At 43.8% G+C, this 26,606-nt stretch overlaps 1 protein-coding gene across 1 annotated transcript; it reads right to left on the reverse strand.

Moving 5' to 3' along the window:
* Positions 1-249: 249 nt before the first annotated feature.
* On the reverse strand, positions 250-20,487 carry tgfbr2a (transforming growth factor beta receptor 2a). Its single transcript, XM_084562743.1, has 7 exons — positions 20,255-20,487; positions 17,581-17,725; positions 16,524-16,714; positions 10,105-10,859; positions 9,302-9,443; positions 1,778-1,902; positions 250-1,268 (listed from the first exon to the last, which is right to left on the reverse strand). The coding sequence occupies exons 1-7, from the start codon at positions 20,325-20,327 to the stop codon at positions 1,089-1,091; spliced, it is 1,611 nt and encodes a 536-aa protein (XP_084418869.1). The 5' UTR covers positions 20,328-20,487; the 3' UTR covers positions 250-1,088.
* Between the last annotated feature and the right edge of the window lie 6,119 nt (positions 20,488-26,606).

Below are 26,606 nucleotides of genomic sequence, written 5' to 3' on the forward strand. Positions count from 1 at the left end.
AAACTCTTTAGCGGTATATAAGAAAAAACTTAAAGCTTAATTAATCAGCATTAAAATATTCCTCCATCATTGTCAATTGAGGATGTACGCTGAAGCGAATGCGCCAAGGCTTATATGGGAGGCTCAGAACGGGAGGGAGGGAGGGAATCATGATCAAAAACTGCACAGACGGTTGATTCTCGGCGGGAGAATTCAATTCAATTAACGCTAATAAAACATCCCGTTAAGAAGCAATCGAAAACCAGCGAGTACACTGTAGTAACACTTTTAATAATGGCTTTACACTTTAATACAAAAATTTGATACAGATCATTTTCTGAGCGTTAGACTCTGGGTCTGATTGAACAGACAAATAATACACTTTTACACACACGCACGCACACACACACACAAACATCCGTTTCCTTTTCAGGCTTATCTTGCTGTCTTTATTTTACAGTTCATAGTCCTTGAGATACTGCATCAGCTTTCCCTGCATATTAACTGCCTCGGCTGGGGTCTTTGTTTCTTTGAGCTTTTACCATTCATTAACAGAAATTCTATTTGCACCGTCTCATCCAGTCCCTTTGACCACAAATCCACCTGTGAAAACCAAGTAGGTGGTTGAAAGCACTACAATTGAAGGAGGAGGGGGGGTATTAGAATCATTAGGTGTCTCCATATTTTACATTGCACCGTTTGGCCCCCTCTTTGTATAGTGTTTTTGTATATATAATATGTGTAGTCCCTTTGTTTCCTATTCCTGAATGTGTTGTCCAAACAAGAAAGACACTGCATATATATATATACATATATATATATATATAATTTGGTGTGCATAGATATTTATAAAGTGCAAATAGTATTTGGTTAAAAAGCTTTATAATGCAATCTCCCTGTTTGTTCGAGACTCGATCCTGATACTTAATCGAAGAAGTCCATCTTTGGTAACACTTCATGTGATTTTCCAGTTTGTTCCTGTGCCAAGCGTCTCCGTTTAGCCAACCCGTGCAAAACGATGCGTCTGCCGGGGCTCCTCTGACCTCCTGGCGGCGGGTTTGCAATGCTTCAGCCTTCCCCGGTGTGGGGGCGGCGTCTCTGCCGAGCGTCTACTTCTCATCCACCACGAAGATCTCCTCGGGGAGCTTCTCCTCCGAGTCGGAGCGCTCCGACAGCTTGTCCAGGTACTCCATGCAGTCGAAGCGCTCAGCAACACACTGAGCCGTGAGACGGGCCTCCGGGTCGTGGTCCCAACACTCCTCTATGGAGCCGCACACCATCTGGATGCCCTAGAGCAGTGGACCACAGTTACAGTCACTCATCTGACTCATTTTTTTGCGTTTCTAAAGGAGGAAGTAGAGCTGTTCTTTCTAATTATTCAGGACTTTTGAGAGCGGACCGTTACTGACTGGTCGATCATAAGCTGTTACGTCCTTTAATGCTAATAAAAATGTTGTGTTTTTGGTGCCACAACAAGAACTAAAGAGAAATAAAGGGAGGAGAGAATAGATTGAGAGCGCTAGGACAGTGAAGAAAGGACTGTAGTTTGCTATTTTTGCAGCACTATGAATATCCTCCATTATACAAAAGACTGTGTGAAAATGTGAACCACTATCTCAAATCTTTATGACAAACAGTTTTTCACTCCCCCCTTCTGTGCAGAGCAGCTGTTCGGCAAATCTATACGCTTGCTTCTGACGGTTGGACAGGACATCATCCAAAATAGCTGTCTGAGCACAAACCGGCTTCCTCTCACAGGAGTTTACGAAGTTATAATGTCGCGTGGGGTGCCTCTTACTGTGTGGTTGATCCAGCTGTTGGGGATCTCAGGTCTTCCTCTGTCTCGGAGGACGCTGTCCTTCATGCTCTCCACGCAGGGGTTTTCCCTCAGGTTCCCGAACGGCGGTTCGTACTCTTTCACCTCTGCACATGGACACACACACACACACACACAAAAGAGGCAGGAAATCATTAGCGTGTTTTTAATTTACAGGTAATCAACTTCGATCACATCTTCTGACAGAGTGGGCACAGAGAGACGAGATCAGGTGGGGGTGCCCCGCGGCGCGCGCATCAACAACACCTCTCAAAGGGTTCACTGTGCGCTCTGAACTAAAACTGCAGGTTGCAAACTTTAAATAGCACACAGGGAGCGCAAACAACTTGAAGAATCCCGGGCTGCTGATGGAGGGGCCGAGGGGGAGATTTGCTGAGGAGAAACATTCTTATCACATTTTTTACTGTTGGCGTCAGCGAGTTCAAAGTAGCTCACCAGTAGAGCTCTGGCTTTCTTGCACAACACAACCCAGGGCGATAATAATCAGTTGGGTTTGCTCGGGATAATTAAAATCATTAGGAGGAGTCAGACTGTAAACTGAGGGTCAAGAGTCGCCAAAGAAAAGGTACATACACCAATCAGGCACAACATTATGACCACCTTCCTAATATTGTGCTGGTCCGACTTGTGCCTCCAAAATAGTTGTGACTCATCAGAGAATGGACATTAGTGGGGGCCTTTGGGTCCTATGGGTTGTGGATCATCCCACAGATACTTGATCAGTTTGGGAGCTAGTGAATTTGGAGGCCAGGTCAACACCTTGTGCTGTTCTTCATGTTTTTTTTGAGTTGTTCCTAAACCGTTTTTTATGTTTTTATGTTCCTGTGTCAGGCTGCATCCTGCCGGGGATGGCTGCTGGCATCAAGGAGTGTCATTGCTATGGGGTGGGGGTGCCTGGTCTGGTCTAGGTGGGTGCTACATGTCTAAGTAACATCCACATGAATGAATGTCAGGTCTAAAAGTTTCCCAGCACAACATTGTATTGTCACAAGAAGGTCAATGTTATTCACTTCTCCTGTCAGTGGTTTTAATGTTGTGGCTGATCGGTGTATACATAAATCAGTGTAAAAACAACAAATCCAGTCCAACTTGTGTGGAGGGCCTGTATCCAGTTAACACACCACAGAGAATCCAGTGGAAAGATGATCTGCTGGCGACAAACTTTTCCAAGACTACTTTGAAATCTTTCCGTAGACGCTCACTGTTACCGAACATTGTAATTGCTCTTAGTTTAGTTGTGAAGATGTTTTACATACCTCTGAAACAATACAAGACAGTTTAGTCACCTCACGTAATCAGCTGCTGCCTGGTAAAGCACTCCCTACGTGCTGAATATACAGACTGCAAACATACTGAAGGCAAACACACAATGCAGGTTTGCCCAGAACCTTTCTTTGAGTAAATCTGTCTCTAAGACTTTAGACCACACATCAGAACAAAGCAGAGCCAGCCGGTTCAGCGACAAGGCCAACCGGTTGTCTCTTAAAGAAAACCGTTACTGTTACTGTTAAAAACAGACTGCGGCTTTTACTGTAAGATGACGTTTTCATTTCTTTCAAAAACATGTTTCAAAGAAGCCCAGAGGAAGCTACGAAGCCCGCAGACAGGAATTGGGACATTCTGGGAGGCAACAGAGGGCTCTTTTCAGAGGCAGAAACTTCCTATTTTTGCTCGCAAACATGTTCTGGTTTAGTATTTAAGCTTAAACATAACTGCAGCCAAACACCAGTCAATATTTAGGGGAAAAGCAGACAGATGTGTGTATTTTTTGTTGTTTAGACAAGCGTGTATAAGCGAGTGTATAACCGTGTTCCCGTCTGCAAATCCACTTTCTAAACTCTCGCCAAACATGCTTGTGTGTTCATCCCCAAACAGCAGTTTCAAAATATATGAATCACACTAGCGGAGCACTTTGCAGTGTAAACAAAAGTGTGTATTCCAGGACGGGGAAGATTACCCAATCCTGCTCCAAAAGGGAGGACGGTTTTGTAAAGGCAAACCTTAAATTAAACTCTGAACTAGCAGAAGCTACTGAAAAAAAACAACAACACTTGGGGAGTTAGGAATGCTTGGCTGTGCAGAAGTAACACACCGCACGCTGACAAGATTCCTGCAAAGCTGTTTGACGAGTTCAGCGCGGTAACAATGAGGAACTTACGCTGAGTGTCCCTACGACAGCTGACACTCGGTGATGGGAATTTTGCAACGCTAGCACATATTTCATCCTTAATGTCTCGTTTCCAGGCATGCCTCATTGAAACTGTCTGGGAATCTGAAGCCGAGAGAAGTTTTATTAAATTTATCTTACATAAATGTCTGGATAAGACGGCATCATTTAGAAGCTTTGTGATATACATCCATGACCGTACGGACATTTCCCAACAGCAGATTGCCGCCTTGTCTCAGTTCCGTCTTTCACAGAATAACCAGTGGCTGCCCTTGAGCCTGCCTTGCTTCATCACTCTTCACAAGTTAACAATTATGTCTTATAATTTCTCTACTAACCATAAAAAATGTCACGAATAATGAAGATCCAAGCAGAGTTTTCCCAGATGTACTTGGAAATAAATTAGTGATGTGTGATCACAGCGACGCTGTCTGTTTCCCAGAGTCTGTGTGAGTCTGGAACAACGGCCTGACTAATCGACTCCCAGCCGCCTGTGCTGGTTTTCATTAGGATGCGGTGGCTGCGACACTTGTTTTGTGTTGTAAAAGTCATGCATTACAGATGTATGCTTGTACATTACACATCAGCGGAGTTTACTTTGGGACATAAGGTCAACCCGGGAGGCTTACCCTGCCATTACGTACAGCTGATAAACACCCTAACTATCAGCTGAAGCCATTAAAAGGAGACCAGGAAACTATTTTTTGCTCCATCTGACTGCAACTTCAGTGAAACCAAATTTTGGTGCACACATTTTGTCACTAATTCATCCCCGATGAAGTGGTTTGAGGTCCAAATCTTGTCCCCAAATGTGCACCATGGCAACCCCCGCATAAACGCACACATATATACAGTTCACAAACCACACCGTTAGGCCATCCTGCTCTGGAGGGGTTGATAGTCTGACATCTGGAGAGCAGCTGCCCTAACCTCTCCTCCTCTTCAGTCTAGCCCAGCCTCTCCCTCTAGGGAATGAAAGCATTTCTCCGTCAGCTCCGCATTCAACACCACTCCACTATTATCCCCTTACTTTGCCCCACCCGCGTGAGGAACGCCCTCATAGTCTTTCCAAGCCCTAAATCAGGACCAGCTAAATTATACAGGAGAGGCATTTTAGGAAACACGGAGGCCTGAGCCTCGAATCCGGCTCCTCTCAGAGGTGTGTTGATCTCCGTTTCCCTCTCACTCTTCCTCTATATTCAAGGCAGATAAAGACGGCAAAGTGATGGCTCATGGCTGGCTGACTGGCTCTGTCGACAGACGGCTGTGTTCTTCTTGCCTGGCAGATCTCAGATCAGACCACGGCCCGGGGAACTGTGACAGAGCGTCTATGTGCCTGCCTGCGCTGATCAGACATCTGTCTTCCACACACACAGGCAGGTGGCATCAGAGACGAGAGAGGAAACCAGGGCTTCACCCCAGTCATTATAATGATGCCCTGGGATGTGTCACTCTGAATTTGTGAGTGTGTTTTCACATATGCTTGTATTTTGTCTCAAGCGAGTCGAGCTCCGGGGGAGTCGCGAGTGACTCACCGGCCTCCAGGGACAGCTCGGGCAAGTTCAGGGAATAAAACAAAGAGAACCAGCAAGCACGAAAGAATGCAAGTCCTCTAAGAGCAATCTGTAAACACATCAGTTCTACTCTCACGCTGCTCTGATCCAACAATCAATACCAGATTTCTGCTGCAGCAATATGTCTGGGAGAGGGTTTTTGTAGCTGCAAAACCAAGTTACTGCATCTCATTTACACACCTTATTCTCTCCACCTTCGTGAGGGTCTGTGTAAGTGGGCGACTGGCTGTGTTTATACAGCGATTTAATTTTTCAGCATGACAATGTCTCCTAGGGTTTTGGCCTTAATGAATCGCAGATTTCATCCCCATGTTTGCCGAGAGACATTTTCCAAGTGTGGAAAAAGTGGGGAAGAGACACACGGAACACAGGAAAAACAACAAGGCTTCTATCTTTAGTTCAGATATGGGAGGAAAACCCCCTCTGCTTCCCCTATCTGCTCAATCTATACAAGGCCCTGCTCACTGTCTGACTGTGCCTGCATGAGTAAACCTGGATGGCTGTCAAGAGTGTTGTGTGCACTGCAGTCGGAGAATAATTAACCTCTGCCTCACCTTCCTCTAGGTAGGAGGTAGAAGACAGACAGAGAGACAGGAAGAAAAATGGAGAGTTGAAAGAGTCGTGTTTAAAAGCAGGGAACGGATGACTAAGAAATGAATGAAACAGAGGACGATGTGGGGTGAGTGAATTAAGGAAGTTGAACAGTGTCATTTTTATCTTTTTAGAAGACACTAGGACATCAACGTCTTAACATAAAGGAGACATCCGTACTAACAAAGTTATCTCAAACACTGTCTTGGGATTTGGCTCTTTGCAAAACAGGAAATAGTCTATTTTATTTTCAGACACGTACCCATAGGGGCAAATAATCTTGCAAGTTGGGAAAGGAAAAGCTAAAAGGGATTATGGGTCACTTTTTTTCCCTTCTCGGGCACTGCACTTCAAGGAGGCCTCCTCAGGGGATCGCGGGGCCAAAACAGGAAAACGCCAAAGTAGAAGCGTTCGAGCCCAAACCTGGCACTCAATCACTGCTCTGACACAATGGAGACAGGGGCAGTGACAGAAACAAACAGGGCCGCAGAGACACCAAAGGGAAGTGAAAACAAACGACCGACTGTCTACATGAAATACTGCACCGTGGCTCGTCTGCAGATAATCACCCATTTCTATTATTTGTACATATCCTGACCTTGTTTTTGCTGCAGAATGACAAAACACGAGTAACGGCGCATTAGTGAGGTGAAGGCTGATCCTTGATACTTCCACAAGATGGATTGCGAACTTGACGGGCTCAGATTTTGTTCCCGGCGTGACTAATGGGTCGGCGGCGACTCACACATGAGTCCTGTCACACGCCCGGCGAGCAGACCCAAGGTGGAGCTGGTCACCGTGCTCATAATTGGCGAAGTCAATGTGTTTGTATTCCTTAGATGTCATTTTCCATTTCTGAGGATATTTACAAAAGGCTCCAAAGGGCATTTCATCAATCAGTGCTCGCATTGATTTCCAATGCAATCAGCATCACAGGCTAATCTCTGATTTACAGATGAAAAGGTGGTTATCTCTGTTATTAACTTAGGGTCACAGGAAATGGTTAACGTCTGTACAGTACACGATGATATCAGGTAGAATATTATGTTTAAAGGGGAACTACTGTTTTTTACAACCTGGACCTTATTTCTAGCATAAAATACGATCGTTTACTCACCCATATAACTTTTGTGTTATTTGTAGTCCTTCAGGAGATAATTAGATCAGCGTATATCCATATAGTGGGAGTGACTGGGGCACCGAAACGCAGCATCTAAATAACGCATTATCTGTCGTGAAACTCTTTAATTTCACCAATATTTTGTTATCGTACGCTAGTGCTATGCCCTGTTGAGTCCGGAGTTAGCTGTTGTCATCATCCAGGGTCTGTAGATTGACCGGATGATGTCTTCTGACCTGGATGATGTCTTCTGACCTGGATGATGTCATCTCTGAGCACTGCACGCACCAGCGACAGTCGGCTTGTTTACCTGTAATTTGCTACTGCTAGTTTTTTACAACATGGCTGAATATTTTTACGATTCTGAAGATGTGGACGAACCATAGCAGTAGCAAATTACAGGTAAACAAGCCGCCAAAATATTGGTGAAATGAACGAGTTTTGCGGCAGATAATTCGTTATTTAGAGGCTGTGTTTCGGTGCCCCATTCACTCCCATTATATGGATATACGCTGGTCTAATTATCTCCCGAAGGAATACAAATTACACAAAAGTTATATGGGTGAGTAAATGATTGTATTTTATGCCAGAAATAAGGTCCATGTTGGTTAACAGTAGTTCCCCTTTAAAGAAGGCGTCTATAAGACAAAGATGGTGGATGTTAAGGGCAGCAACTAAAATGCTGATTAAAGGAACAGATTAGGAAATTAATTCCTCCTTTAAACCACAACTTGCTTTGGAAAACAACACGATATATATCAATTAGAGACCTTTATAGGTGTGTATAGTCACATTTTATAACCTACCACCATATTTACTGCACAAAATCAAACCTAATGTCTCTTAACCATCAGGTCAAACATGGTGCATAGAGTAAATTCTCCCTTACCCTGTATGATAGGGTTAAACTGACTATGACGTTGAGTTATTTTACAAATCCGCACATTGTTCATATTCTAATCCCAACTCTGAACGCCTCCACATGCAAAGTAAAGTCAACACTGATGTAGTGAAAGAAGAATCTCCGGTGACGGAGGTAAACGAAGCCGCTGGTCATTATTGAGGAAAGACGGTGAGTCAACTCCACATGGCTCCTCAACCGCATGCCTCTGGAAATGTTTCCCCCACTGATCCGAACAGCTTCTTCAAAAGGGTTGGCGTTTAAATAGGAACATCGACCAGACACTCACTTGTAGTTGGAGGAATCTGAGCAACGACCCATTTATCAGCCAGAGGCTTCCAGTTTTAAAGTGTAAATGGGGGCGGAAGGTCGTTAACAGACACTAGTCATGTGAGTTTCTGACGCCCACAGACGTTTTTATATAAACCTCAACTCCCCACGAGGCTTTTAGCACTGAGGAAACTACTTGGACTCAGCTTTTTGGGATGAGACTATGACCTGGATGACGGAGAACCTTCACAGACCCATGCTACCAGGTTGAAGGGATTACTCACAGCCTACTCATATTTCATAATTTTTTAATTCTGGTTTAGATATATTTAATAGTTTAGTTAGTTAACAGCTACAGGGACAAAATTGAGGTTCACCTTTTTGTTTTATGATCATTTTAAGTAAAACTCCAGGACACATTGCATGTTCACACAGAATCTGGTCTGACCGATCAGATCTCAAATGGAGGCATCTGTGCACTTCAAGCCGGCCCCAAATGATCGGATCACTCAGGATGCATGTTAAAACCAGGTCTGAAAAGGGCCTTTGGAAATTTTGGAATCAAAATCTTCATTCCTACAGTAAGTCCAAAGAACTCTTCCCAGAACTCAGCCAGTTTAGACATTTACTCACATAATAAATCACAGATGTTGTACAATCACTGATAAATTAATAATTAATTTTAAGCCCAAGCCAGCAGTTCACTTTAAAACTGCTCAGTCTAAAAGGGAAAATATTTTTGATGAAGTCAGTGGAGGCTTTCATAACTCGTGGTTCTTTTGGATCAAATTATTTGCGATGAAATTAATAAACACGTTCATATCCAGTAAGCGGCAACAGCACTTCTTCACCGTCGTCTTACCTCCGATTGCACTGCACCTGGAGATGATCTCCCACAGCACGAGGGCCATGGAATAAACGTCAGCCTGTTTGAATGACTCGATGTTTTCTAGGTTGATTCTGGACTCCAACACCTCTGGAGCCATGTACCTGGCTGTGCCCACCTGAGAAGAAGGAGAATATTGCTTTAGATGGCAAGAACATGTCAGGGAACCTCTAACCCAAAGAAACAAACAGTTATTTATCTGACGGCCGGTAATTCTGTGCCGTGTGTAGCGAGGCGTCCCATCAGATTTATCTGAATCCAAACACGTCGGACGTGTAAAAATAATTGGAAACACGAAGGCAGCACCGAGCTCATCAACATGTTGCTTGTCTTCACATAATTACCGGCAGCTAGGAAAATGTGTTCACCGGTTGCTTCCTGGAAATGCATTAAGGGCATTACAATGCATTAGGTGTGCTGCGCAGCAAAAGGGTGAGGCCTTTTCGTAATGAGTCATTTTCATAACAGAGTGTAATGCAGCTCTGGCCTATTACATCAGTGTAATGAGTCCATTAAGAATCAATCGGGCTTGTTTATCTTGTGACCACAGAAAAAACAACAACCTAAGAAGACTTTCGACGCTATTTCTATCAGGTTCATTCATCTGAGGCCAAGATAAAGAGAGCAACACGTATTTAGAGACCCTCAGTGATGGCGATCAGAAGTGATTGATAGCGTGGCACAGTGCAGGGTATGATAAATATCTTCAGGGAGTCGTATGGTAAGGCTTAGATCAACACACAAGTGGGATTAAATGAGAAAAGATTAGAAAGCCTCACCTGCCCACTGTTGGCCAGCTCATCCACAGACAGCGTGTTGTCCAGCCGGAGTGCGAGGCCAAAGTCGCACAGGCAGCAGGTCAAGTTGCTTTTCACGAGTATGTTGGAGCTTTTTATGTCCCTGTGTGCGATAGCCACCTTGTAGCGTCCACAGGGGGTGCGGTCACTGTGAAGGTGCGCCACTCCCTGAGCTAGCGACCCCCCCAGCAGCCACAGGTCGTGCCAGCTGACTATGTGATGAGACAGGTACTCTTGGAGATTCCCTTGTGGCTGGAAGGCCGTAATCAGCCAGTACTGTCTCTGCAACTTCCTCTCCTCCGCTGTCAGGAAGTGGAGCACGTTGTCATGTCTCAGATCTGCGTCTGAGAAAATGTCCTTCTCGTTTTTCCACGAGGCGTATTCCTCATAGGAGAAAATCTTGACTGCGACCGTCTCGAAGCCCTGCTCCTCGCTGACCGTGGAGCCCTGCTTTAGCTTGGCTTTGTACACTTCCGCGAAGCGTCCTTTCCCGACCAGGACGTCCAGCTCGATGGGGAGCAGCTCGGTGTTGTGGTTGAGGTTGTTGGCGTGCGTGGAGCTGCTGTCTGAGCCTTCGTCGTCTGTTATGGGGGGGAGCAGCGGAGCGCCCTTCTTTCGCTTGGAGTGGGCTTGGCGCTGGCGGTAGACACGGTAGAAGTAGAAGGAAGTGATGACGATGACGGCCATGACCAGCAGAGGCACCAGGCTCACTAAGATGACTGCCACCACCTGGGAATCTGAGGAGATGGAAGTCAAAGGATTAAAATCATTAGAATGAAGATGCTTGGATTGTTGAGTTTAAAACTGAACTATATAATTAATAATTGAAAAAGAAACCTATATAAGGTGTATGGAGGTCTTTATTAGCATGTTTCAGCTCTGGTTTTATACACCTAAACTTTACAGTTTGATAAAGAGGTATCCATTTCCAGGAAGAATAACTGATAATCTAATAAACACACAATGTCAGCTTTACAAAGTGATATGATACACTGATCAGCCACAACCGCTGACAGGAGAAGTAAATGACATTAACCATCTTGTGACAATACAATGTTCTTCTGGGAAACTTTTGGACCTGACATTCGCGTGGATGTTACTTAGACATGTAGCACCCACATAGACCAGACCAGACACCCCTTCCCCATAGCAATGACACTTGAGCTGTTAAGGAATAACTAAAAACAAACTAGATCCCAAACTGATCAAGTCATCTGCAGAATGTACTGGAACAAGCCAGAACCACAGAGGCCCCCTTCCCTCAACCCATAGGACCCAAAGGCCCCCCCAATAACAACATTCTGTTACCAGACACCACAGGACACCCTCAGAAGACCCATGTCCATTCTCTGATGAGTCACAACAGTTTTTGAGACACAAGGGAGACCAACAAAATATTAGGAAGGTGGTCGTAATGTTATGCCTGATTGGTTTGTGTCTGAGAGTATGTATGTAAAAATATTTCCTCATCCTGATGTAAATCATTCCAATTTGACAGCTCACATGGATGCTAAATGAAATGATTCAGAATTAAATGTTTTGGATTAAATGTGCAAAATCTGTTAGAAATATAAAAGAAGAAGAAGAAGAAGAAGCTTTTCCCCCAACTTTATTTGACTCAAGAGAAGAAGACGGCCAGGATGGACCCAGGGTTTCAGCGTTACTGCCCACACCGGTTCCAGCTTTGTTCAACTTTTCAAATATTGGAAAACTATTGCTTGTACCAGTCACTGCACATATACACAGAAAGCTTACATTTAATCCAACCAGAGAAAACTGTTGTGTTTGAACGTCAACAATTTCAAACCTAACTCCTTTTGCTAATGAGGATCCTACAATATTAACCATATTTTCATAGAAGCCTGTAAAGCGAGCCAGCGTGTTATGTTTGGCGCCAAGAGAATAATAATAAAGTTACTTATAGATGCTGTCTTTTTCCACTTGTCCTGCTGTTTTTTTTGGTATAACCGCAGGCATGAAACAGTTGGTTTTCCCTCAATATAAAGAAATAAAGCTCAAATTGCTTTGTGGCAGATGGTATCAGCATCTAGCTGAGAGTGAAGTAATATTCTCAGAACAGCAGAGAAACCGGGGCCCTTCCTTCCCTGTGGAATGTCTATAAGCATCACAAAGCTAAAGTTAGCGTCTGGGCCACAAACGCAATCTACTCCAAACCCTGACCCAGTCGACCGCACATTGTGTCTCTTTATAGCGTGCGTCTGATTCTTATAATTTTGGAAGGCGCTGCGTCTGGAGGCTGCCTCGGTTTTGGAGAACGGTGAAAAGTTTAGGCTCGTGCTGTGTTTACGGTCCAGTTTCTTTTTTTGTTGAAGACCTATAAAAAGTGTATCGCCAGACAATAGGACCACAGTCGGATGAGTTCTGAATTTAATCATTTATATGGCGTCTTTTCCTGCGAGTGCCGCATTTTCCTTACGACTTTAAAATCCAGTTTAGATTTTGGTTGCGTAACATGTGACAGCAAGCTCACATTTTCCTTTTAGGAATTGACACGAAAATGATTTTAGAGGCAAGTGTAGACGCAGGGAGCAGAGTCAGGTTGAACTAAGGGAGGGCTGCGAATGGATCAGTCTGCCCAGCCAAACCCTCGGCTTCACTCGATTTTCTTTTTTTTCTAAACAGGAAACCACATGTCTGAAATCCTCTGCAGGGCCCCAGCCAGACAGTTTGTTTTGATTTTTGTAGAGTGAGAAGTTATTTCTCACAACAAACCTGTCACTGTGCCTCCCGGACTCTCTCAGACAGATTCACATAGATGCTGAATTCAGGAATGTTTTTAAAACCCCTTCATTTAGTTGAAAGTTGTACTTAATAAGAAATACTGTAATGTTGAAACTAAAGTTTTTGGGTAATGCTGATATTTTTCTACCGAGAATATGAAGAGGAGATCGACACCACACCTTTGGTTGTGTGTAGGACACTACTCAGGACTTTTTATGACACTGTAGTCGCAGAGACTGGCCAAACTGATCAAGAGGACTCAGGAGGACTTGGCTAAACTGTCAAACATCAGGAACAACCCCTCTCACCCTCTGTATGAGACAGTTGGGACTTTAGGAAGCTCCTTCAGCCAGAGACTACTACACCCACGGTGCAAGAAGGAATGCTTCCGGAGGTCTTTTGTCCCCTCAGCAGTTAAGACTCTTTGCATTTCTTAGCACTTGCTGGTACTGAGCTTCTTTTCTTGGACATACAAGAGCACAGTATATGCCAAGTCATCCCTGTCATTACCTCATGTCTTTTTCGTGCAATACTTCTTGCAAATCCTACTGGAGCTTGTTTTATTCATGATATTACTTTTAGGAAAAGCTCAAGGTGTTGACCTGGTCTCCAAATTCACTAGATCCCAAACTGATCCACAGAGGCCCCTCCCCTCAACCCATAGGACCTAAAGGCCCCCACCACTAACAACATTGTGTTGCCAGACACCACAGGACACCCTCAGAAGGCCCATGTCCATTCTCTGATGAGTCACAACTGTTTCTGAAGCACACGGGAGACCATAGAAAGATGGTCATAATGTTATGCCTGATTGGTGTATGATGTCTCAGATGAATAACAATCCACCAATCCACTCTTTAAAGCTCCTCATCGCTGAGAGGTTGCCAGACAACCAGTAGAAACTCAACTGGACAAATAATAGCCGATCTACAGTATAAAGGTAGGTCAAACACTTCTCTATGAATGTCATAGTGTTCGACCCACATTCCCCCCATCATCTCTTACATTTTCCCCCTTCCCTTTTCCTCTCTCTCTCTGTTATTCCAGGAACCAGGAGGACAAGGAGTACAAAGCTTCCTGAGGAGGTGTGCCCCCGTCTTGAGTCTGTCTCCCTGGGTTCCTCTGCGTCTGAGGCCAATCTTCCACCTCCACATTCCACCTTAAGCGTCCATTACCTTGGACCCGCTTCATCTCTTCCCCTCCCCTCTGTCAACCAATAAACCTCTCTGCGTCAGTGAAGGTGTGATCCTTGTTTCATACATTCTTGCCATCTCTGAAAGTCTTTGCGAATCACAATATGACTAAAAGCGCCATTAACCTACTTGTCAGACGGATGTAGTGCGAAAAGAGGCAACTCAAACGTGACAAACAGCGTTCCTCCAACTTAAGTAATGACTTTAGGAGGTTTTAAAGTGTCCTAAATCATTTCATTATGGGAAAATTAGAGTGTAAACACAGGCTAAACGAAAATAAAATACTTTTTACTGCGGGCCTCTGGTTACCAGCTAATACAGCAAGATGTAAATTGACTTTAATTTACTGGTATTGTTTCAGCTGGAGCTCCTTCATTACAACCGTCTCGTTTCAGTCGCTGAGAAGTCACAGAGAGCGCGCAGACATTCTCACCAGTGATCTAATGTGTTTCCATGACGTGCTTCGCTCCGCGCAGATGCTTTCAATTTGGCTTTCTGCGCAGAGCCAGGTCTCGGAAATGTACCTCAGTGTTATTATTGCCGGGATGCTGTAGTCAAAATACATGCGACTCCAAGGGCCAGGGCTGTAACTGGAATCTACAAGGCAACGTCTCAAAAAAACCTGTTTGCAATCGTGTATCTTGGAACGCTCGGCCGTGCACACGTGTTAGAGTTCATGCGTGACGCCTTACACGACAAGCTGATAGGAAGTGGTGTAACGCTAAGTGCAACCATGCCTATGACGTCGCCATGTTATCCTGGCTGTCCCACACAGATATATAAGTTCCCCTTCTTCCATTTTATTGCAGAGCCGGTCCACTATAGAAAGAAAAGAGCCAGACAGATGTAATGGTTTTGAAAAGGTTTGTGCAAATCAAAGCTATGCTGGTTAACGATATTATACAAGGAACGGATCAAATGACTGTGTGTAATGTGGAAGAGATGAACTCATTGAAAATTATTACCAGACAGGAGAGAAGGTTTGGCCCAGATGCAGCCCACAATTACATTTCTACACCGATCAGCCATAACATTGAGAGCACCTGACTTAATATTTTGTACATCCACTTTCCTCTACCAAAACAACTCTAACCCTTCGAGGCGTGGACTCTACTAAAGACGTGCTGCGGTATCTGGCACCGAAATGAAACAGCAGGTTAAGTCCTGCAAGTTGCGAGGTCTCCGTGGCTTGTTTGTTTGGATCAGACTTGTTTTACCAGCATATCCCACAGACACTTGGAAATTTGGAGGCCGAGTCAACATCTTGAACACGTAGTTGTGCTCCTCAAACAATTCATCAACCATTTCTGCTCTGTGGCAGTGTGCATTAGCAGCCTGGAAGAGGCCACTGCCATCATCTTCATGAGTAAGGGTGTACAACAACACCATATTCACATATAACAATATAATATTCACATGAATAGCAGGACCCAAGGTCTCCCAGCAGAACATTGCTCAACGCATCAAACTGCCTCTACTGCATTGCCTTCTTCGAACAGTGCCTCCTGGCCGTGTGTTCCTCAGGTCAATTACACACATGCACCCAGTCATCTACGTTATATATTTGAAAATATGATATATGATCAGGCCAGGCCACCTTCTTCTATTGCTCCGTGGTCCAGTTTTGATACTCTTGTGCCCATTTTATCTGCTGGGCTGCTTCCACAGTATATTTGCCGCCTGTACACTTAAGAATTTACTCGGCTGCGTCTGTCTTCTGGCTCAGTAAGGTCATCTATAAACACCAGTGACCCAATGCCATTTGAAGTGATGCACGCTCATCTATCAAACAGCCTCTGTTGTGTTTGGATCACGAGCCGTAACAAGCCTCCTCCATAGCATTCTCCATCTGATTCTGATGCAGGTTGATCTGACGTTTCTCTGTCCACAGAATCCTGCCAAAGTCTAATCCAGACTTGCTATTCTTGAGGTTTACAGAAGGTTTGTACCTTGTGTTGAACCCTCTGCACAGGATATTGCATATAGTGATATGCATGCAACCTGGAAAGTGTTCTTCACTTGGATATGTGGTGTGAAGTGGGTTCTCATTACCATGGAAAGGATCCTGAGACCACCCACAGCTGTTTCCATCACTCACCAGTGTGTTGCACTCCCTCTTGGAAAAAGAGGAGAGCTATAAATCCTAAACCTATCCCTCGCTTGGGCAGAAAAATGAGAGTCTGCACTTTAAGTCCACATTTTAGCTGTTATGATTATTCTTAACTTACAATGACTCAATTACGTACAACGCATTGCAGTATAATATAATCTAAAAAAAGGCTAGCTATCTTTATCTGGCCTATAACACTGTATGTTGACATAACTAATGCACGGCTAATCACATTAAGGCCATTTCTCATCTATAAGATTGACCCATTTGTTTACCATGTTAAATCCTGTTTATTACAGACGTGTCTGGCCATGTCTAACCTATAAAACACCCACACTGTTGGTGATTTCACATACTTGGCTTAAAAAAGATGTTCTCGTTGCACTCATCCTCAGAGCAGGAACAGATGAAGAACTCCGAGCCCATGCCCTTTATCTCCTTCATTTCACACTTGCTGTTGTTGTAGTCCTCCAGGACCAGGCCGTACAGGGTCTGAGCCGGGTTGTGGCACACGGTATCAAAGGTGACATTGTCATCTTTCCTCCTCCTGCGAGAAAACAACAACGGAGAGAAAATGCTGCGATTTACTGGTTATGTTTGTGGGCCGCACTCCTTTTCAGCCTTATCACGGCCTGTATTATCATGTAACCAAGAGATGAAGACTGGTCTGCAATGTGTAAATAATGCATCTTTTCAGCAGTACAGCGATAAAGCAGTAGCTGGAAATTGTCTCTTTCAATTATAAGCCGTCTAAGCATTATGTAAATGACTGCAACATCGAGGTCAAAGTTACAAACAGACAAATTTTGAAATGCCATTACAAGGAGGAAAGAAAAAAGGAAAAACCTGAACCGGCACAAATCTACATATTCAAATTCTGAATTCCTGCTGAGCGGTGCTGGCCGGGCGGTTATGAGAGACATTTTAAAGAGGTGCCGCTGTCCATGTGCCATTAGCTTTCTGCTAACCTCAGCTCCTAACATGCCCGCTACATTGCTAATATAATGAGAAACAGGAGCGCGGCCGTAAGCTTTTAACACCAACGCAAATCTGCTTCCCGCTGCTTCTCGCATTCAGAGTCAGATTTGATGCTGATAGGTGGCTAGCGCTCGTTCGCCGCCTTAATCCAGCTAACTGTCTACAGCGGGCCGCTGGCTGACGAAGTGGTCAAAGAGAAAGGTCACGTTAAGAATGAAATTTCAGAGCTTTGAGTAAGAAATTAAGCCTGATTTGATTAATAAAACAGTTTCCATTGAGCCCTCATTTCCTCACTTCTTTGTGTATGCATGAAGGATGACACCATGGTGGATAGACTGTACTAAAGACATTATCACTAAAATAATCAAAACCATTGCATCACAGGCATAAAATAGCAACGCAGCTTTGACAGCTTTTAGTTGAGCGGACACTTACCAAATACTGACGCACACATCATCAGTGTGCGGGCAGATAGAGGTAATTTCACAATCCACCTTGCACCTCCCTTTACCAGTGCAGCTGGTTGCCTGCACATCACAAAACTTGCAAAGTCTTTTTATCCTCATTAGGCCAGGGGCATCTGGGGAGAGAGACAGAGAGATAGAGAGAGAGAGAGAGAGGAAGTGAAAGAGGAAAGACAGTTAGATGTGTATACAAAAACAGTTGAGTCTATTTTCTGCAAGAACTTGAAGCAGCCTCAAAGCTTAAGTTCATAGAAATGTTTACCAAGCCAAGCAGCTTTTTTATTTTTTATTTATTTTTTATTTTTTTATTATACATTAAATGAACAAAAAATTAAATTCTTTTTATTTTTACATGATGATCAATAACAGGAATATAGTCATTTAAAGTAAGAAAAACTTTTAATTAAAGGACAAGGATCCTTTAGGAATTCGTCTGAAAGTAGAAGCAGATACTCAACCGCAAGAAAATCCAAACTATTTCGCGCTAGAGGGGTGGACACATTTTTATTTTTTTTCCCCTGTGAAGTCTGAACAACAAGAGCAGTGTGCAGTGGCTTCCACCTCCTTTGGTCTTGTTCAGACTTGACTTTGCCAGCAGGCAGACCCATATCACTGAGACAAACGGGATTGTGTGATGACTGCCTGTGGGTTTAATAATCATCTACGGAGACAACTGCCAGACAGGAAAGAACAACAAACAAAGGAAACACGGAGGCATCTTCTCGCTGAGAAGTCTCTAATTTGTCAACCAAACGAGTCGGCACCCCATCTAGAGAGGTGCCGGGCGAACAACGATACAAAAACTAAAAAAGAGAAAGAGAGAGACAAATGTTGAGACGTTATTTATCAGTGTACGTCAGTAAGTCACAAGTGAAAAAGTGTTCCGGTTTTGCAAAATTTGTTGCTGCATCAAGAGGCCTTTAATGACACAAACCAGTCAGACACAGAAAGAAGAAATTGAGCCACAAAGAAAAATCTCTCCTTTTTTAAGCAGTTTTGAAATTTCCAAGAAGGGTGTACTCCCCACCACATAAAAGCACGAGCAGAAAGGGGAGCTTGAGGCTTTAAGAGTAGGGCATGATCTTTAAAGAGGGATATTCCAAATTTTGTAGGCTCAACCACTAATACTACAGTAGCTGAAACGTCATCAGGTAAAAATGTCTTTTAAACGGACTCAAGCGGTTTAGTTAAAATGGTGTCTAGTAAGTAGTAAGGCCTCTTGCTGGGAGCCTACTGAGTAAACAGAGAGGAAGATCTAATGGTCTAATTTGCACTATACTTCTTCTAGATGCTGCAAAAAATAGACTGAAAGACAAAATGCAAAACAGAGGAAGATAAAAAGCGTGTGACAGTACTACTACAGTAGAACCACGCAACCACACTCCAGCTGTGTGATGACTTCACGTGAGCCGGAAGTCAAACCCGCTCCTTGCATGCAATTTGGGTATGCAACTCGTGAAAGACGGTTCATTTCCAACAACATTAAAGAAGGCGTCATGCAGAAACATTTCAAACCGACGTATGCTGCACCTCAGGGTTTTCTGCATAGACGGCACAGACATGACCTGATCACATGACCGCAAAGTCTAAATGTTTTAGACTGGGAAGTGCAAGCGAAACCTGCTTTTAGTCAGCATACGGCCTGTTCAGGATCCGACTTCACACCGCCGTTAGAAAAGTGTGCAGTGTTTGCCCCAAACCTGGCACAAGAATCCTACTGTGTCTGCTGACCCCGGCCTGCAGGGCGGGGTTGAACCTGCGGCTTTGCAGCAGCAGAAATACTGTACGACGAGCAGCAGATCTAAAGCGCTGTGACATCCTATTTGTGCAATCAGCACCGGCGTGAGATACTTTCACAAGAAGCTATCAGGATGTTGCAGACAGATATTGCTTTCGGGCCTCGTCCTAACTGAGAGACTCCCTCGCAGATAAAAACATCAAAATATTACACCTGAGCTCCAGACTAAACAGAGCAATTTAAAAACTGTAGCCAGGAGCGGGTCGGTGAGGTGTTTTGAAGTAAATCAGCACACATCCACAGCCCATGTCTGAGTGGTAGGAAGGTGGCTGAGCTGGAGTAATTATATAATTAGAGCATCTCCTCTGAAAGAGCATGTCATTTAAACCCAGGAGGCGGGCCATGGAGGGGATGAATGGTAGTAATTGTCACCCTGGGCTACATATAATTGCAGAGAGGAGGGTGCAAAGGATTAGGAGCATCTAAAGCCACTTGGAGCCGCTGGGACTGAGCGTGAAACTGATGAAGGTAAAGTGCTCTTCCTCAGGGGGAGGAATGTGGCTGCACATCAGATGCAGATAACCCATGAGGAGAGCTTTAAAGGAAGGTGAGCCCCCCACCCGCCCAAAAATAAGCTGATGTAGGGTTCACACAATATGAACTTAAATTATTTGACATTTTAGAAAGTTAGAGAAAGGTGCGTAAAGTTTATGTTTTAAATGAAGTTGTACACAGGCAATGCGTAAACCCGTGTTTTACGCGTGTCACGTATTCACAAGAGAAAGCAGTTCGTCTCCCTGTAGCGCTTTACATCGCTTTACAGATTCTCCTGAAGCTACTTCGCAGCTGTGACAAAGCGCAGCGGCGGCTCTGGCAACTTTTTACGCAAGTTTAAAGTCCAACTCACCCGCCTGCCCGAGCGCGATACTACCAGAGAGTATCGCTCCACACCAAAAAACGGAAAACCGAAGTAGCTCCATTTAGAACCGGAACACACACTCCCCTCTTTCTCATTAATTTAGCGAAGCCTTGACAGCGAGTTAATATCCAGACTCCGCGGAGTTTTCTCCCGTCCGCCTGTTGCTCCTCCAAAATGCCTCCACAGCGTCAGAAGGAGCAGGATAAATAACGACAGGCAGGGCTTGCCCTATATGACTCACGGTATGTGCGCTTTTCGTGAAACAGGAAATCTTCAGAGGGGTTGGACAGTTTTTTTTTTTTTTTTTTTACTTCTCCTCAGTCTTGCTCATGTGGCTCACAGAGTCTTGAAGCATGTCATTAAGAGGCTGCAGCTCAGCAGGGCAAGGCTGGAAATGACATACTCTAAAATAGCTGCTTCACCTATAGGCTTCAAGTATATGCAAACACTCTGATTTACTTATCACACGTTTCACAACTTATGCAGAGCAGTCAGCCCTCAAAGAAAACGGTTCATTTTTATACTGACCGGAGTACAGATTTGTATTATTTTACACCTATAGGAGCAGGTAAACTCATTTCCAGTCCGTGTTTAATATACATTCCCCTGGAGAGGTTCCAGGCCCGCCGTTTGTCAAGGGTGACATAAGAAGCAGCGAGAGCCCCTCCATATCTCATCGTACATTTTATTGAAGACACACAGAGGTTAAGTCCACTATAACACCCATAAATTACCCGTCTATTGCTGGAGCTTTGCAGACATGTGTTTTTCCTCCGCATTCTCGAGCCGTGATGTCAGGTTTCAGTTCTGACCCCGTGACCCCCGGAGCTTATAACTCTCCACACACTTCTTCTTTTACCACCGGCTCCCTGAGCTTTATTAACTGCTTTTGTATTACGTTTGAGGATAGGGGCAGTGTAGCGTTGGAGACGCTCCTCATAACTTCAGAACTTGCCTGAAACCCGTCATGTTTTCAAGCCGTCTTCAGTATTAGTCACATGCACCTCCACCGAAAGAGAAACTGCTTAAAGCTAATTGGGCATACTTGCAAACTATGTCAAATTTCTGGTCTACATTTTTGGGTGCGGTTGGTTGGGTTTATTCATATATATATATATATATATATGTGTGTGTGTGTGCCTAAATGCCATGCAGATATTCAGCACTGCAAGATGGAGTCAAAGCCACAAGGTGGAGACCCGACAGCACTGTGAGTCCAAAACAACCATGTGACCTGAGCACACGTGGGTTCCCACAGCGTCCCAATATCCTGCTCACTGACAAAACTCCAAACACAACTCCTTTTGTAATATAATAAATAAATATATATATCTTTATCTGCTTCAGTTCAACAGGAAACACTCCTTATTTAAACTTTTTTTGGCATTGGTTCATTTGCCTCTTACTTTTAGCTTCCCCTCTTGCACAAGCTCCTCAGTGTTCCTTTGCCTTTGAATGGTTTTTTTTTTTCCCACCTCATTGCACAAACACAGATAAACAAGCGTCAGGCAAACATCCTGAGTGGTATTATGCTCGATAGCAGGTGTTTGGCGTTCCTGTAAACTGCTTTGGTCGAGTGGAAAGGCAAACACAGCAACCTGATGACAAATCTCTGGACACAAGCCTTGAAATAACACAGACGGCAAACAAGCACTGCATGCAGCACATTACAAAGGTGCTCAGAGATGTCAGACGCTTTGCATTTTTCTCTGCGTCTCTGTAGGTAAAATAATAGTAACGCAAGTGTGTGCGTGTCTCTCCCACACAGGATTTTATGCATATAATGCATGCACATTTCTTATAAGGTTCCTCCCCCGCAGTGCCAGCTGGAGGTGTGCCACAAAAGGAGGGCACACACGAATATTGAATCATCACTCAATACTAAGCCAAGGCATAGCAATTGGTGCAAAGTTAGGAAGGTGCTGAATTGCTGATGCAAACGGTGAATTTTTTAGGGACTTAAAGTGACATTTGACTGTTATGAGAAAGTTCAGCTCAGATTGCTTTTAGTCGTTGAATTGATCAGTTTTCAACCTTTAGGAGGTTGTTACAATCAAAACCTTTTTTTTTTGTGAGCAAGGAGCTCATTTCTGTTTACATAACACATATTTAGCATTTTCACTCCATATTCTCTGCACTTTCAAATAAATATTGTATCATGTCACATGAGCCGGGCCTCGTCATTCTGCAGAGAGCAGGTGTTCGGTGTTTCCACAGGTGAACTGCAAAATCCTACACATAATAGAGTTCGTATCTCATAGAATCTATTGGCGGAAAAATAGTTTGGGTCAGTGAGTCTTACCCATAGACTGTATATAAATATGGACAACGTGTCGCCACTTCTTTGCATCGGCGAAACTGATGCTATGTTCCCGGGGATACGGCCAGCGCCATCTTGAGACTTTGGAGCCAGAGTCTGCGCAGTACGGTCCGAGAGTGGAGCCACGCAGAGCTGCGATATGATGACCCGAGCACACTTTCTTGTATTTTCATTTAATTAATACTATGCTCTACTCTACTTTTATCAGTTACAAGGAAATGTTGGATTATACACTGCACTTGTTTATTATTATTATTATATATTTTTTTTTTACAACTCTCAAAGTCCTACGGTACTTCTTTCCAGAGCGGTCGGCATGGCAACTGTTAGTCGGCATTATGTCACATCCTGTTTCTATAGCGTCAAATAACTAACTGAAACGAAACTTATCCAAAGAATTGACACATAAACATGCATCAACATTATATTAACTGCCTAAAATGACAGAAACCATCCTTGAAAAAAACATAAATTACATATTTGACGTGTGTTTTAATTCGGCCCAAGTCCCATCCACTGACATGGAGGGGGTGGAGCTTATGACCTATACTGCAGCCAGCCACCAGGGGGAGCTCTACTTGTTATGGCTTCACTTTTGAGGAGCTGTTCTGCCGTCCATCTTTATACTGTCTATGGTCTTAACTGAATTAACTTTGGACACTGGACTAAACAAATGACAGATTTTGTGGACTCAGATCAGCATGTTTGCTTTTAAAGACCGTAACACTGTCTGTGCTCACTAGTGTTGGATATTAGCTACCATAGAACAGGCTGAACAGGTTACGTTTCAATAAAACATCAAGTTCGAAGTTGTAAGAGTTGCCTGGAGTCAGAGGAGGAAAGACTTTTTTTTGAGTATAGAAACTGTCTCCTTCAGGTTACATTCAAGGCGACGGATTTATAAAAATACCTTGTAGGCCTACCCTTTAAGTGACTGGAACATGTATCTTATCACTGCAGGATCTGCGGGCTGGCCACCTCACGCCGTCTGTCTTTGTAAACCGCTTTCAATCATGACTTTGTTACAGGTTACATTTCACAAACACGGCCCGCGCCAAAGGTAAAACATGAGTCCCACATGTGCGGACATGTGTATTTGCACAGCAGAGAGAAACGTAATACGACTTGCAAATTGCCTGTGAGAATAGTGGCACAAAACAATCGGTGCTCTTCAGTTACATTGCACATGATTAAGGGGCCTGTCTACGCAACCGGAATTCAAAATGTTTCCCTCAGACTGTGGAGGCTTTTTTTTTTTTTTTTAGTGCTTCTTTTAGATGTCAATCTGTCAGGTGAACGCGGCTCAGGATGTGCTTCTTGAAACCTTCAGATACCTCATTTGCCCCAGGGAGTTCCCATCATCTCTCATACTGTTACAGTCAAACTGCATAAGATACAGTCTAGAGTAACTTTCAAGGGTCTTCTAAGGATTTAAGATGAATGCCCACTCAGAATAAAGAGAAGGGTACTGGGGGCAGAAAGTGAAGTTTGAAATCAAGTGAGAAGTGCTCTGAGAAATAAGCTTGACGTTTGATCAAAAGAAGCTAATTGACTGCCTATCCATCCATCTATCCATCCATCTATCCATCTATCTATCTGTTTATTTATCCATCCACCCATTTGCATGTGTTTGAACATTTGAAAATTAAAATCCTGTGCAAGATTAAATGCTGTTCAGATATTGCGCTTAAAGCCAGAAAGATACCTTGCTTCAGTATTTCAATTCTCCTTACATAACAGTAAACTATTTTTCATACTGTTCCTGTCCAAAGGAAAACATGTAACTCCAAATGTGTGGGATTTTATTTGGGATAAAGTGAAGGATTACTTGGAAATAAGCTAAATAAACTAATTACCTTCTTGCAGGATTAGATGGTATTTGCGTCACAAAGCTGTTTTCCTGAGCTCATGAAAAGTCGACTTTTTGAAGATGCTACAAACCGAACATGATGCATCACTGTAGATTAAACCAGCCAAGAGAATATAAAGCAGTTCGGTTAGGTCAACCTTGAACATTTGCACCAGTAAAATACAACACCAGCAGTGATATTAACCAGAAACATCATATACATTGATCAGGTATAACCTTATAACCCCTGACAGGAGACGTGAATAACATCGACCTTCTTGTGAGAATTCAGTGGGAAACGTTTGGATCTAGCATTCATGTGGATGTTACGTAGACATGTACCACCCACCCAGACCAGACCAGGCACCCCCACCCCATAGCAATGACACTCCTTGATGGCAGCAGCCATCCCCAGCAGGATGCAGCCTGACACAGACACACACACAAACACTTTACATGAAAAACAGCTCAAGGTGTTGACCTGGCCTCCAAATTCACTAGATCCCAAGCTGATCAAGTATCTGTGGGATGATCCACAGAGGCCCCTCCCCTCAACCCATAGGACCCCACTAACAACATCCTGTTGCCAGACACCACAGGACACCCTCAGAAGGCACATGTCCATTCTCTGATGAGTCACAACTGTGAGGCACAAGGGAGACCTACACAATATTAGGAAGGTGGTCATAATGTTATGCCTGATTGGTGTATAATGCAGTGACAGGAACTATTTTACTGTACAATGAGTCAATCAGTAAATTTAGCTGATTGTATTGACATAGAATAAAGTACAGTAAAAATTTCAGTGCATGAATATTGCTTGTACTCATGTGGTCTTGGTACTTCTTAGATCAGAATACTTCTTCAAACGCTGCCAGACTTATCATGCTTGTAGTGAAACTGGAAAAAAAAAATATAGTCTAGTAAAGTATAGTAGAGTATAGTCAGCAGGATTTACCCTGTGGAAAATATGAATGGTTGTTCAAAATTGTCTGGGAAAAACTGTATGACTTAATATGGCGTGCATGCACACACATGTGAGAATCCCACAGATGTGCAAGAATCCAGGCCATTCACGGTAAAGACAGCACCAAATGACACAGAGCTTTAAAGTTCACCGCACGCACTTTGCCACAAATTCTGTGCTCAGGAAGTGTGAGGGCAAGCACACTCCACAAGCAAGAAACATAGTCATACACAACAACAACAACACGCACGATCTCACACAATGAACTGGCACAGTTTTTCTTGGTGCCACTGGCAAATTCTGGGGAAGCTGAAATGGCCCATTTGGACAACAACAGCGCGCCTCTTGTCTTCTCCTACCGCTGTGAACTGGCTTTGTCTCCCGGCATTAGTCAGACACTGTGAAGGACGGGAAAGTTTATCTTAAAACTTCCAAAGGTTACAACCTTTGGTATCACAGCAATTTTAGCCCCATTGTTCTGAGTGGAGTATTGATAGGAATCCAAAATGGTTTTAGAGAGAGAGCTCAGTGTGGAGGGGAAGCAAACATGTGAACAAACGCATGTGACTCGGCTTTCTGTGTGACAGACAACATCCTGTTTCTGCGCGCCGATGCAGTGAAATATATTCCAGATATTATCTGAATCCAGAACGTTTATACTTATGTAACCTCGTGCTAAACACGCTGCACGGGATATAAACATGATGCTTCAGATAACCCAAACATATTCTGTGTTTTTTGTAAGGGCTGTACTTTTAATTGCCAGACAGTGTGAACCTGAAAGTAACACCTCATGCTAAATTTAAAAAAGCAAAAAAAAAAGCCCCTAAGAGAGACGGAAATAACATCTCCTCTGAAATCATTTAGAAACCATCTCTTTCCATTCCAGTGGCTTCCACCCCTAGATTAGATTCATCCAAAGTATCTAACAGCTTCATGGGGAAATCGAGCCGAACGCTGTCCTGCTTCTGGTCGCCGGCCTGTAACTACGTCTTGTGGTGTGTTCAGAGCAGAGACTGAAGATGATCAAGACGACGGTCACACCATTCACCAAAGCCTAGATTACAGGGAGCGAACTATTTAATCAAAGAGGGGGGAAGATTTAGTTTTCATGTCCCCAATAAAATGCTTCAATACGGGTCCCTAAATGTTGCAGAGAGGATATAGTTACACACAAGCATAATCGAGGTTGCCCTGTGCTGGG

This window comes from Chelon labrosus (genome assembly GCF_963514085.1).
Source record: "Chelon labrosus genome assembly, chromosome: 16".
Classification (NCBI taxonomy): Eukaryota; Metazoa; Chordata; class Actinopteri; order Mugiliformes; family Mugilidae; genus Chelon; species Chelon labrosus.